Consider the following 14,123-nt stretch of genomic DNA (forward strand, 5'->3'; position numbering starts at 1 on the left):
GATCTTGGGTCTTGACTTCTTGAGCCTTTAGAGGGCGCAATTCTCGTCTGATTTAACTGAAATTTTGCACGTGGTGTTTTGGTATCACTTCCAACAACTGTGCTAAGTATGATTCAAATCGGTTAATAATCTGGTATAGCTGCCATATAAACCGATCTTGGATCTTGACTTCTTGAGCCAATAGAGCGCGCAATCCTCATCCGATTTGGCTGAAATTTTCCATGAGATGTTTTATTATGACTTCCAAGAACTGTGCTTAGTATGGCGTACATCGGTATAGAACCTGATATAGCTGCCATATAAACCGATCGGGGTTCTTGACTTCTTGAGCCTCTAGAGGGCGCAATTCTTATCCGATTTGGAAGATATTTTGTACAACGGCTTCTCTCATGACCTTCAACATACGTGTCTAATATGGTCTGAATCGATCAATAGCTTGATGCAGCTCCCATATAAATCGATCTCCCGATTTTGCTTCTTGAGCCCCTACAAAGCGCAATTCTTATCCGAATGAACTGTAATATTACACAATGACTTCTACAATGTTCAGCATTCATTTATGGTCCAAATCGGACTATAACATGATATAGCTCCAATAGCATATATCAATATTCTATGTTTTTTTCCTAGTTTCGGTTCGACCGTATTTGTCGCCAAATAATAGCTTTTTTTCAAGAGATATCTTTATTCGGAAATCTCTGGACATGGTTTGTTAATCAGTTCCCAAATTTGCGGCTGGTATTTTTTTTTGTTTAATCTTTGTTTAGTCTAACATTTGGTTATTGCATCAATAATGCTGATAATGATAGCAAAGCAAACAATGAATTACTATGCATTAATAGCAAATTTGCTTTTTATACCCTCCACCATATGATAGGGTATTATAGCATCGTCATTCCGTTTATAACTCATCGAAATAATGATCTGAGACCCAACAAACTCTTGGGTTGCCCAAAAAGTATTTTTTTTTTCATATAGTCGGCGTTGACAAATTTTTTCACAGCTTGTGACTCTGTAATTGTATTCTTTCTTCTGTCAGTTATCAGCTGTTACTTTTAGCTTGCTTTAGAAAAAAAGTGTAAAAAAAGTATATTTGATTAAAGTTCATTCTTTTTAGTTCATTTACTTTCTTTTAAAAAATCCGCAATTACTTTTTGGGCAACCCAATAATTGTATACTTGATCGTCTTAACATTCGAAGTCTATTAAGTCATGTCCATCCCCCTGTTCGTCTAACTTTCGAAGGAGAAATTGGCAGCTATATGGCCCAATTTCTCAATGTTTTCATATAGCTGCCATATAAACTGATCTTATGATTTGATTTCTTGAGCCTTCAGAAGGCTTCATTATTATCCGATTTGGTTGAAATTTTGCAAGTAACGTTTTGCTATGACTTTCAACAGCCATGCCTAGATTGGTCCAAATCGGGCCATAACCTGATATATATCTCATATAAACCGATCTTCCGATATGACTTCTTGAACCTACCGTGGGCTCAATAACTATCCGATTTGGCTGAAATTATGAACATGATTTTTTTTGTAGGACTTTTAACAGCCATGACAAGTATTGTTCATATCGATCTATAACTGATATAGCTCCTATATATTTGAAAAAGTCATTCAAAGAACTTATCAGTTGTCTATAATGAAGGGTACAAAATATGCGGCCTTGCCGAATTCAATGTGCTTTTACTTGTATGCATTGGTATGGCTGTCGAAAAATATATATGTATAAGACTTTCTCAAAAAAAAAAAAAATTATATAATTGCTAGATTTGTAGAGAATAATTTATTCTAAACTCAGTTTTTAATAACATTCTTTATTATAGCAACAATCTGTCAGGCAGGTAGTGTTTTTATGCCTTATTTTATTTTGCTGACTAAAACGAAATAATTACTATGTAAATTATCCCAAATATGTGAGAAAGGCTTATCACGAACAACTATTACCTGAAAAAAAATGAACATGTAGAGCATATAGCTATGTCAACTTTAAATGACACATCTTAATAAGTACCACTTAAATAACCATGTCTTATTTCACAAAGTCAAAAGCAAAAAGGCTTAACAATATTTATACCCTACACCACTACTATGGTACTTAGTGCATTTGTTTGTAACATGAAAAAGGAAGAGAGGTAGACCCATTAATAAGTATAGGGATCGATCAAGAGCCACTTTCTGATTCGATTTAGCTATATACGGCCGTCTGTCTGTCCCTCTGTCTGCGCATGTTTATTTGTGTGCAGGTACAGTACAATTCGTAATTTTAAACCGATATTTTTCAAATTTGGCACATGCATCTTATTTGGCCTAGAAACGAAGCCTATGGAAATAGGAAAAAATCGCTTCTCAAAATTATGCACAATGATTTTTTCTACAACTAGCACAATATGAGCGGATACTTATCGGAATCGGTTCAGAATTAGGAATAGCTTCCATTAGCGATTTAAAAGAAACATTTTAATTAAATTTGTTCTAAACGCAAAATTTCAGTTACATTTTCATTAACGACAAAATTTCATTTTAATAATATTCTATCAAAAGTTCGGCAGAGCCCTGCCGGGATTCGAACCTGGGTACACGGAGCAACGGCGAGGGTCGTTGCCGTTGTCTGGCGTTCGAGGCCACCAATACAACTTCTAACAGATGCACAGAGTCATGTGAATACCATGGAAGTAGTGTAATTGTTGTAGACAAAAAATCTGTCATTATATGAAAACACATGCATTGAGAAACGTACAGCTAATAGATGTCCCAAAGTGGTTGGTGTGTGTTGCGATCACTGGCTTTACTTTTCCATTTCTAATTATTTTGGTCTCAAGAAGTCATATTGGTATATCGGTACATAGGGGGGCCTATATAACCATACTGACTGATTCGAATAAAATTTGGCTCTAATGTTGTAAGTCATAAGATTGGTTTTTAGGCCATATTTCAGTCAAATTAGGGATATATCTATAAACAGGGATATATCTGTTTATAGACCGATGCACATCATACTTGGCACGGAAGTTGCAAGTCATAACTCAAGTGTTTGTTACAAATTGAGGCTTCTAGGTGCTCAAGAAATCTAATTTTGCTCATGAACATTCTACTAAGGAACAGGGGCAATCGGCTTATACGGGGGCTATATCCAAACCTGAACCGATATGACCCATTTGCAATCTCCAACGACATATTTCAAAAAAAAGTATCGCAAAATTTCAAGCGGCTAGCTTTACGCGTTCGACAATCGTGTTTTCGACAGACGAACGGTCAGACGGACGGACAGACGGACGGACGGACATGGCTATTTCGATTCAGAATGTCGAGAAGACCCAGAATATATAGAAATGGGCGATGGGTAAATACTCAAGGTGTAGAGGTCTATCAAAACGCACTGCTTCAAATTTCTTCCAAATCGGATGAAAAATGATACCTTTATCAGCTCATTACACTATATCGGAAGATCGGTCTATATGGCAGCTATATCCAAATATGGTCCTATCTGGACGATATTCAATAAAAGGGTTTATAGGGGTACGAAAAGTTGCTGTGCCAAATTTCATCGAAATAGGATGAATAATGGTCCTTTTATTGGCTCATTACACTTTATAGGAAGATCGGTCTATATGGCAGCTATATCCATTGTCCGATCTGGCCACACTTGCCAAGAAAGGGTAGGGGTCTACCAGAACACACTGTGCAAAAATTTCATCGAGTTCGGGTAATAAATGGATCTTTTATGGCCTCAATACCCTATACCGGGAGATCGGTCGGTCGGTTTATAGGGCAGATGTATCCAAATATAGTCCGATCTGAACCACACTTCACAGAAATAGCTACGAGTCTACCAGAACTCACTGTGCCAAATTTTGTCGAAATCGGATGAAAAATTACCAATTTATTGCCTCAAGACTTCAAGTCTGGAGATCGGTCTATATAGCGGGTATATACTAAATTTGATTTAATGAAATTAGAAGATCAGGTTTATATACAAAGAATACGAAATCATCAAAAATTGTTTGCAAAAGGTTTTTATACCCAAGATATCTGCAAAATTATAAATACCCGCCAGAACCTCTAGAGGGCGCAATTATTATTCAATTTGGCTGAAATTTGCAAGAAATGTTCTGATTTTACCATCAACATCTGTGCCAAGTATGGTTGGAATAGGTTTACAACTTAATACAGCTCCGATATAAACTGATTTCGGATCTTGAATTCTTGAGCCGCTAGATGGCGTAATTATTATCCGATTTGAATGAAATTTGGCACGAAGTGTTTCATTTTAATTTCTAACAACTGTGGCAAGTATAGCCCCAATCGGTTTTCATATAAACCGATCTCAGATCTTCACTTCTTAAGCCGTTAAAGAGCGCAATTTTCTACCGATTTGGCAGAAATTTTGCAGGTAGTGTTTTGATTTGATTTCCAACTGCTGTTGAAATTTAGAATGCAGTGTTTTGATTTGATCATCAAAAACTGTACCAAGTACGACCCAAATCGGTTCACGTCCTGATATAGCTCCCATATAAACCGATCTCCCGACATCTTGAGCCTTTAGAGGTCGTAGTCGGATAAGAATTACGCCCTCTAAAGGATTAAATTTTATACTATGACTTTTCCGTGACATTCAACAGATGGGCCAAGTATTGTCCGAGTCGGTTCAACACCTGATATAGCTCCCATATAAACCGATCTCCTGATTATATTTCTTGACCCTCTAGTGGACGTAATTCTTATCCGATTTGGCTGAAATGTTGTATTACAATGAATTTTTCCATGACCTCTAACATATGTGCCTTTTATGGGCCGAATCGGTCAAAACCCTGATATAGTTCCCATATAAACCGATATCCCGATTATAGTCCTTGAGCTATTAGAGGGCGTTATTTTTATCCGATTTGGATGTAATTTTGTACTTTGACATTTTCCATGACATTCAAGAGATGTGCCAAATATTATCAGCATCGGTTCAAAAGCTGATATAACTCCCATATAAACCGATCTCCCGATTATACATCTTGAACCTCTAGAGGGCGTAATTCTTATCCGATGTAGCTGAAATTTTGCACAGTGACTTTTTTATGACCTCTAACGTACGTGCATAGTATGGTCTGAGACGGCTCAAAACCTGATATACCTCCCATATGAACCGATCTCCCGATTTTACTTTTTGACCCTCTCAAGGGCGTAATTCTTATAGGATTTGACTGACATTTCGCACAATGACTGTTTCTATGGCTTCTAACGGTCCATAACCTGATATGGCTCCCATATAAGCCGATCTCGAGATTTTACTTGTTAAGCTTCTTTAAGCCGCAATTCTTATCCGATTTGGCTGAAATTTAGAACAATGACATCCACTATGGTCTCCCACATCTCCCACATGGGCTGAATCGGTTCAAAATCTACTATAGCTTCAATAGCATGGCTATTCTTATCCATTCTTCTTTGTCTGCCTATATAGAGATATGGTGCAAAGAACTTGACAAACACAAACCATGGTGGAGGGCGTATAAGATTCGGCCCGGCCGAACTTAGCACTCTTTAACTTGTTTTTATACCCACCACTATACGAAAGGTGGTATATTCATTTGGTCATTCCCACTTCTAACACATCGAAATATATATTTCCGACCTAACAAAGTATATATATTTCGGATCGTCGTAAAATTCTAAGATGATTTAGCGATATCTGTGTGTCTGTCCGTCTGTGTGTCCGTTAGTTGTAATCACGCTACAGACTTTAAAAATTGAGATATTGAGTTGAAATTTTGCACAGACTCGTACTTCTTCTTTACGTAGGTTATGTTCTTAAATGGGCCAAAACTGATCAGATTTGGATAAATCTGCCATATAGACCGATGTGGCGATTAAGGTCGTATTTTTTATCCTATTTCGCAGCATTTTTTATCCGATTTCGTTGAAAATTGAAACAGTCAGTTGTACTAAAGGCATCGACATCCGACACGAATATGGTGTATGGTGGACAAAATTTACATATAGCTGCCGTACACACCGATATGCCGTTTTAGGATTTTAATATCGTAACAGGGGCATTTATTACCAAATTTCGCTGGAATGTGGAACAGTAAGCTTCATTAGGCCCATCGACATCCGATCTGAATATGATCTATTGTATATTGGGCCGTATTTATATATAGCTGCCATATAAACCGATTTGCCTAATTAGGGTCTTAAGTCTATAGAAGGCTCATTTATTACCCGATTTCGCTGAAATTCAGAACAGTGAGTTTTATTAGACTCATCCATATCCTAACCACATACGGAATATATTTGGATATAGTTGCCATATAGACTCATCTGCCAATTTTGGGTCTTAGGCCTATAACGGGCGCCTTTATTGCCCGACATCGCTGAAATTTGGGACAATGAGTTGTAACAAGACTCCCGACATCGGTCCCGATATGGTCGAGCTATATTTCGTTAAAGATGTCATATAGAACGATCTTCATCCTTAGGGTCTGAGGACCATAAAAGGCGCATGTATTATCCGATTTTGGAAATAGTGAGCTGCTTTAAGGCGTTCGACATACAATCCAAATACGGTCCCGATTAGACCATATTTAGATATATCTGCCTATAGATCGAACGATTGATTTAGGGCTTAAACACATAAACGGCTCATGTAAAGTCAGATTTGGATGAATTTTGGAATAGTGATTTGTATCAAGACTCCCGACATCCGATCAATACAGAGTTCAGATCGGATCATATTTAGGTATAGCTGCCATATAGACCGAACTTCCGATTAAGGGTCTCAAGCCCATAAAAACCGCATTTACTAGCTTGGATTCTTATTGTTCAGTTATAATTTTGCATATCTCATTCCCCCCATTGGAAGCATTTTTCAGATCAGCACAACGTCATTATAGCTTAAATTGATAATAGTTTTGATTATAGACCATAACGCTTAGTGTGTTATTATTAGCAGGCAACCAACGATGTGTCGTGTTATCAAAAATGTCATTTGACGATTACGTGTGAATGGGAATTTAGATTAATTTTTACAAAAATCATTCCAAATACTTATGCTCATATGGTATTCTGTACTCCCATTATGGCTTAATAGTCTCTCGCCGGACGATCAAACAATGCAACATTTGCATGCGAAAACGCAAAATTCATTTGTGTTTCCAGTGAGCCATCTCCATTAACAAGTGAGCCGTAGAAGCATACGGTTGTGTTTTTTCTAAAATTGCGAAAGAAAATAACAAACAAACGAAAATGATTATCAAAAACGATAAAAATATTGTGGTGCCGGACTATTTGAATGAAGCATTTTTTGTGTGTGCTTTGGAAGAGGGTTTGCGCGACATAAAAATAGTGATACGTGAAGTAGAGTTTGCTTGGGGCAGTAAACCGGGAGAAAACTATTGCTCAAGCATTTATCGTTGTACGGTTACCTATGACTGTTGTGGCGAGTACCCAGTGCAGGGTCAGAAATTGCATCTCATTGTCAAGGCCATTCCTGTTATATCGGAAACAGTATTTTTGGAAGATGTGGGTGTTTTCATAAAAGAGAAGTTGGTCTACAGTGATGTGTTGCCACGTCTGGAGGTTTTGAGCAAAAATGATAAATTTGGAGCAAAGTATTTGATTTTCAAAAATTTAAAACGAAAAATCTTTTGATAAATGTTTTGCTTTTCGTGTGTTTTTTAGATTTTTCTATACCACCAAAAGTCCTTTGCCCATAATTGTTTTTAATGATTTGAAAACTGAGGGTTACCAACTTGCCTCGCGCCAAAAAGGACTCGATTGGCATCATTCATCATTGGTCTTAAAACAATTGGCTAAATTTCATGCCACTTCCATGGTGTTGTTGAAAAAAGTGAGTGTGTAGTTTATTTGAAAATGTTTCATAAAAAAATTAAAAAATTTTGTTCTATGCCTTTAAGGACCCCTGCATTGCAAAACGCTTTACCAAAGGCATGTTGTGCGAAGAGACCATTTTGAAAAGTGATACCTTCTTTCATATGTTTGGCGGCTATTTGAATCAGTTGATAAAAACCTCAGCAACATGGCCTGGTTATGAGAACATCAATACGAAGCTCCAGAAATACTATAACAATTTTAAAGAGATAACCTATAAACTGGCCAAGCCTAAGGAAGGTGATCGCTTTAGTGTGATTAATCATGGCGATTTGTGGTCTACGAATTTTATGTTTGGCTATGATGATGAATTGGAACCAACGAGGCCCACTAGGTTGATTTTCGTAAGTATTTCTTAGAGTAGAGGAAATTTGTTACAGGTGCCAAACTTTTCACATATCAATGAGTGACAACTAGCAGTGAAATTTTTTTCTGTTGATCTCGCCAGGATACGAACCCGGGCGTTCAGCGTTATAGGAGGACATGCTAACCTCTGCACTACGGTGGCCTGTGTTCCCTACTTTTTTGCCTTGATTGTTGGTTTCCGTTTTTTGTCATTTCTGCTGTCTTCTTCCGCGGTATGGTGCTTCTCTATCTGTATTTCTATGTATTCTTTTTATACCCTCCACCAAAGGATGGGGGCATACTAATTTCGTCATTCTGTTTGTAACACCTCGAAATATGCATCTAAGACCCCATAAAGTATATATATTCTCAATCGTCGTGACATTTTAAGTCGAACTAGCCATGCCCGTCCGTCTGTCCGTCCGTCCGTCTGTCCGTCCGTCCGTCTGTCCGTCCGTCCGTCTGTCCGTCCGTCCGTCTGTCGAAAGCACGCAAACTTTTGAAGGAGTAGAGCTAGCCGCTTGAAATTTTGCACAAATACTTCTTATTGGTGTAGGTCGGTTGGGATTGCAAATGGGCCAAATCGGTCCATGTTTTGATATAGCTGCGATATAAACCGATCTTGGGTCTTGACTTCTTCAGCCTCTAAAGGGCGTAATTCTCATCCAATTTAACTGAAATTTTGCACATAGTGTTTTGATATCACTTCCAACAATTGTGCGTAGTACGGTTTAAATCGGTCTATAACCTGTTATAGCTGTCATATAAACGGATTTTGGGTCTTGACTTCTAGAGCTTTTAGAAGGCGGAATTCTTATCCGATTTGACTGAAATTTTGCACATGGTGTTTTGATATCACTTCAAACAACTTTGCGAAGTATGTTTCAAATCGGTCCATAACCTGATATAGCTGCCATATAAACCGATCTTGGGTCTTGACTTCTTGGGCGCTCTATAGGGCGCAATTTTCATCCAATTTGACTGAAATTTTGCACATAGTGTTTTGATATCACTTCCAACAATTGTGCGTAGTACGGTTCAAATCGGTCTATAGCCTGTTATAGCTGTCATATAAACCGATTTTGGGTCTTGACTTCTAGAGCTTTTAGAAGGCGGAATTCTTATCCGATTTGACTGAAATTTTGCACATAGTGTTTTAAAATCACTTCCAACAACTGTGCGAAGTATGGTCCAAATCGGTCCATAACCTGATATAGCTGCCATATAAACCGATCTTGGTTCTTGACTTCTTGAGCCTCTTGAGGGCGCAATTCTCATCCGATTTGACTGAAATTTTGCACATAGTGTTTTGATATCACTTCCAACATTTATGCGAATTATGGTCCGAATCGCTCCATACCCTGCCATAGCTGCCATATAAACCGATCTGGGATCTTGAGTTCTTGAGCCTCTACAGAGCGTAATTCTCATTCGATTTGGCACAAATTTGTACAACGGCTTCTCCCATGGCCTTCACCATACGTGTGCAATATGGTCTGAATCGATCTATAGCTTGACACAGCTCCCATATATTTTGCTTCTCCCGATTTTGCTTCTTGAGCCCCGAATCGGACTATAACTTGATATAGCTCCTCCTCCGTCCATATTCATTATTCTTTGTTAGCCTAAAAAGAGATACTGCGCAAAGAACTCGACAGATGGGATCCATGGTGGAGGCTATATGAGATTCGGCCCGGCCGAACTTAGCACGCTCTTACTTGTTCTCTTCTATCTTCTTCTAGGGTGAACATAGGGAACTGAAAGTCTTCCAGTGAAGCGGCTAGTTGTTGTTGCAGTAATATGTGGTATTCTATCTTTTGTCTGTTTGGTTCTGCTAAATGTCCAGATCCAGGAACATGAATGAATGTGGTCCGCTTGATATGCCGCTTGACCTAGAGGTTCTCCCTGGTAGCTCTGAACCTTTAGCTCTATATCATGTAGATTCACCTTAGGGCGTCTGGACGAATGATCCCTCTCCCCACCATTATTATATGCGATGACAGCCTAGAAGGTACTGCTTAGACAGCACTTAGCTATGTCTTCGCACGGGTAGGATATTTGTCTGCTGATGGAGGTGGTCCACGTGAGAACTGAGGAGATAGCCCATTGCATAGGGAAGTTGCCACACCCCCCGCACATATGTGCGGGACAACACCCCCCCACATAAACTCCAAATATTTGTCAGCGTCCTTTTGATGTCCTAACAGTTGCTGGTGCAAAATTTTAGGGTCCTATCTGCTTCCTGAGATTTGTTTCTTCTAAAACCGATCACTGGGGCCATAGTGCAAAGGCTGGTTAAGTTCGTAGATGGGTTATATCGGACTATATCTTGATATAGTCCCCATATAAATCTATTGCCCAATAATACTTCTTGAGATTATAATAGGTGTATATTTGATGCAATTTCGCTGAATTTTGAAACAGTGAGTTGTATAGAGGCTCAAAAAATTTAAACGGCAGTTCGGTTTATATGGAACAGTTGGTGAAAGCTAAAAAAAATACGTCCTACAAAATTTCAGCGAAATCGGATAGTAATTGCGCCCTCTAGCGGCTAAAGAAATTAAGATCCAGGATCGGTTTAAATGGCAGCAATATCAGGTCTTAAACTGATTTTGGCCATACACAGTCGAAGCAGTTGTTGAAAGTTAAAACAAAACACTTCATGCAAAATTTCAGCCAAATCGGATACGAATTGCGCCCTCTAGGAGCTCAAGAAGTCAAGAACCTACAGTAATGGGAAGTATTCGTGCGAAATTTCAAGCGCGTAGCCTATTCCTTCGAAAGTTAGCGTGCTTTCGACTGACGGATGGGGCTAAATCGATTGGGAATGTCAAGACGATCAAGTATATATACTTTATGGGGTCTTAGACGCATAATTCGAGTAATGACGTGAGCAATTTGGACCCAGATCGGTCCAGATTTGCATATAGCTGTCATATAGACCGATCTCTCGATTTAAGGTTTTGGGCCCATAAAAGGCGCATTTATTATCCGATTTGGCTGAAATTTGGGACAGTGAGTTGGGTTAGGCCCTTCGACATCTTTCTGCAATTTGGTCGAGATCGGTCCAGATTTGGATATAGCTGCCATATAGACCGATCTTTCGATTTAAGATTTTGGGGCCATAAAAGGCGCATTTATTGTCCGATGTCGCCGAAATTTGGGACAGTGGGTTAAGTTAAGCCCTTCGACATTTTTCTTCAATTTGGCCCAGATCGGTCCAGATTTGGATATAGCTGCCATATAGAGCGATCTCTCGATTTAGGGTCTTAGGCCCATAAAAACCATATTTTTTATCCGATTTCGCCGAAATTTGGGACAGTGAGTTGTGTTAGGTCCTTCGACATCTCTCTTCAATTTGGTCTAGATCGGTTTAGATTTCGCTGAAATTTGACACACTGACTTATATTGGGCTTTTCGACATCCATGTTGTTTATGGTTCCGATCGGTCTATATTTAGATGGCTTCCAAAAAGACCAATATTTTGCTCTACAAAATTGAACAATGACTTGTACTTATTAGACATCTCAATATCCGTGTTGAATGTGGTTCAAATCGGACCATTTGTCCATATAGCTGCTGTGGGGGCATAAATTATGAATTTTTCACCGGATTATGACGAAAGATAGTTTCCATATATACCCGAGGTAGTGGGGTGTCCAAAGTTCGGCCCCGCCGAACTTAACGCCTTTTTACTTGTTTTTAGTCCAAACTGCTGATTAGACCGATTTCTAAGAAAAAAATTCATATTTTGTTGAACATTACACACCAATTTTTTCCGAAAATAATTAAATTTTCAATGAAAAATTTACAAATCTATTACACGACTCTTGTTTCTTATCTATCATCTACAGGTCGACTTTCAACTCACCATACATGGTAGTCCTGCAATTGATATTAATTTCTTTCTCAACACCAGTGTACAATTGGATGTCCTAAAGACAAGGCGGCAGGAACTGATAGAAGTTTACTATAAAGTCCTCGTTGAGAATTTGGAGTATTTGCGTTATGAACCCATACCTAGTTTTGAAGATTTGCAATATGAGCTGCGTTCCAGAGAGTTATATGGATTTTTTGGTCTCTTTGGCTTTTTACCCATGGTTACCATGCCAGAGGATTTATCGAATGATGCAAGCATTGAAGCTTTCACCAATGAGGAATATAAGGCAAGAAAGTTGGCTGATGCCTTTAGCAGAGAGCAACTGCAAAATTATATGAAATTTGGTTTGAAACGTTATGCTGATTTGGGAGTATTGGATGAATTTTAAGTTGTGGTCGTATGGTGTTTTTTTTTCCAATTGTTATTAAGTACAAATTGTTGAATATAAAGGCTTTGGTTAGAAAATAAAAGAAATTTATATTTCGACATACAATCTACATATTTTGAAATATTTTATAAGATTTGTTAGAAGAATTTAGAAAGCTATGTTATTTTAGAAAACTTTTAAAAAACTTTTAAAAATAAAGTCTTGCGGCTGTATTCACAAAATTTTATTTTCACAATAAGAAAAGTTTATAAATATAAGAATTTCAAGGGATACTTATAAAGTTGTTAGCTTGACGTCTTAAATCGATGAGACTATTTTCAAATAAAATTCAACCAAAGAAGCCTTAAATTCTATTTAAAAAAACATATGTTTCAAACCCATGCGAATAGCAAAGCAAAAGGGAAAAATAAGTATGTACATTAGGGCGGGTTGATTTTTTTTTAAATAGTTCGTTATCGACCGATTTACACTTATAATGCCGTAGCAGCTACAACTATCGACCTTCCCGAAATTTGGTAACGATTGTTTTATCAAATATTTTCTCACCTATTGAATCAACATCGCAAGAGACTCTGTCTTCTGTATCTTAGATCATATTTTATAGTCGGCTGAGCTCGAAATATTGGTCAAACCAATATTTCCCTATTTTCCAAATATTTTTTAGTCATTTTTATGCCCTTTACCATAGGATGGGGTAAACTAATTTCGTCATTCTGTTTGTAACTCCTCGAAATATTCGTCTAAGACCCCATAAAGTATGTACATTCTCGATCGTCATGACATTGTAAGTCGAACTAGTCATGTCCGTCCGTCTGTCCGTCCATCCGTCTGTCTGTCGAAAGCACGCTAACTATCGAAGGAGTAAAGCTAGCCGCTTGAAATTTTTGCACAAATTCTTCCTATTAGTGTAGGTCGATTGGGATTGTAAATGGGCTATATCCGTCCACGTTTTGATATAGCTGCCATATAAACCGATCTGGGGTCTTGAATTCTTGAGCCACTAGAGGGCACAATTCTTATCCGAATTGGCTGAAATTTTGCATGAGGTGTTTTACTATGACTTCCAACAACTGTGCCGAGTATGGTTTAAATCGGTTCATAATCTGATATAGTTGTCATATAAACCGATCTTGGATCTTGACTACTTGAGCCTCTAGAGCGTGCAATTCTCATCCGATTTGGCTGAAATTTTTGCATGATGTGTTTTATTATGACTTCCAATAACTGTGCAAAGTATGGCGCAAATCGGTATATATCCTGATATAGCGGCCATATAAACCTTTCTAGGGTCTTGACTTCTTGAGCCTCTAGGGGGCGAAATTTTCATCCGATTTGGCAGAAATTTTGTACAACGGCTTCTCTCATGACTTTCAACATACGTATCTAATATGGTCCTGAATCGTACCCACCACAATAGTATGCGGGTACACTTATCTAGTCATTCCGTTTGACAGACTATGTGTTGTAGGGTATTTTATGGTCGGCTCCGCTCGACTTTTGCGTTACCCACCACAAATAGGATGCGGGTACACTTATCTAGTCATTCCGTTTGTAATACCTCGAAATATTGATCTAGGACCCCATAAAGTATATATATTCTTGATCGTTTAGAGATTCTGAGTCGAACT

At 38.2% G+C, this 14,123-nt stretch overlaps 1 protein-coding gene across 1 annotated transcript; it reads left to right on the plus strand.

The window, feature by feature from the left end:
* The first annotated feature begins 7,029 nt into the window (after positions 1 to 7,029).
* Positions 7,030 to 12,604, plus strand: LOC106094858 (uncharacterized). Its single transcript, XM_013262097.2, has 4 exons — positions 7,030 to 7,602; positions 7,673 to 7,841; positions 7,909 to 8,226; positions 12,082 to 12,604. Exons 1-4 carry the CDS (start codon positions 7,238 to 7,240, stop codon positions 12,493 to 12,495), a joined length of 1,266 nt encoding a protein of 421 aa, XP_013117551.2. The 5' UTR covers positions 7,030 to 7,237; the 3' UTR covers positions 12,496 to 12,604.
* The last annotated feature ends 1,519 nt before the right edge of the window (positions 12,605 to 14,123 follow it).

The sequence above is a fragment of the Stomoxys calcitrans genome, chromosome 4 (assembly GCF_963082655.1).
Source record: "Stomoxys calcitrans chromosome 4, idStoCalc2.1, whole genome shotgun sequence".
NCBI classification, from domain to species: domain Eukaryota; kingdom Metazoa; phylum Arthropoda; class Insecta; order Diptera; family Muscidae; genus Stomoxys; species Stomoxys calcitrans.

What these genes read in the sequence shown, in the direction of transcription:
- LOC106094858 (XM_013262097.2), top strand. Translation starts at nt 7,238, where the DNA reads ATGATTATCAAAAACGATAAAAATATTGTGGTGCCGGACTATTTGAAT. An exon ending in AATGATAAATTTGGAGCAAA is followed by an intron (nt 7,603 to 7,672) that starts GTATTTGATTTT and finishes TGTGTTTTTTAG; the next exon opens with ATTTTTCTATACCACCAAAA. An exon ending in GGCCCACTAGGTTGATTTTC is followed by an intron (nt 8,227 to 12,081) that starts GTAAGTATTTCT and finishes TATCATCTACAG; the next exon opens with GTCGACTTTCAACTCACCAT.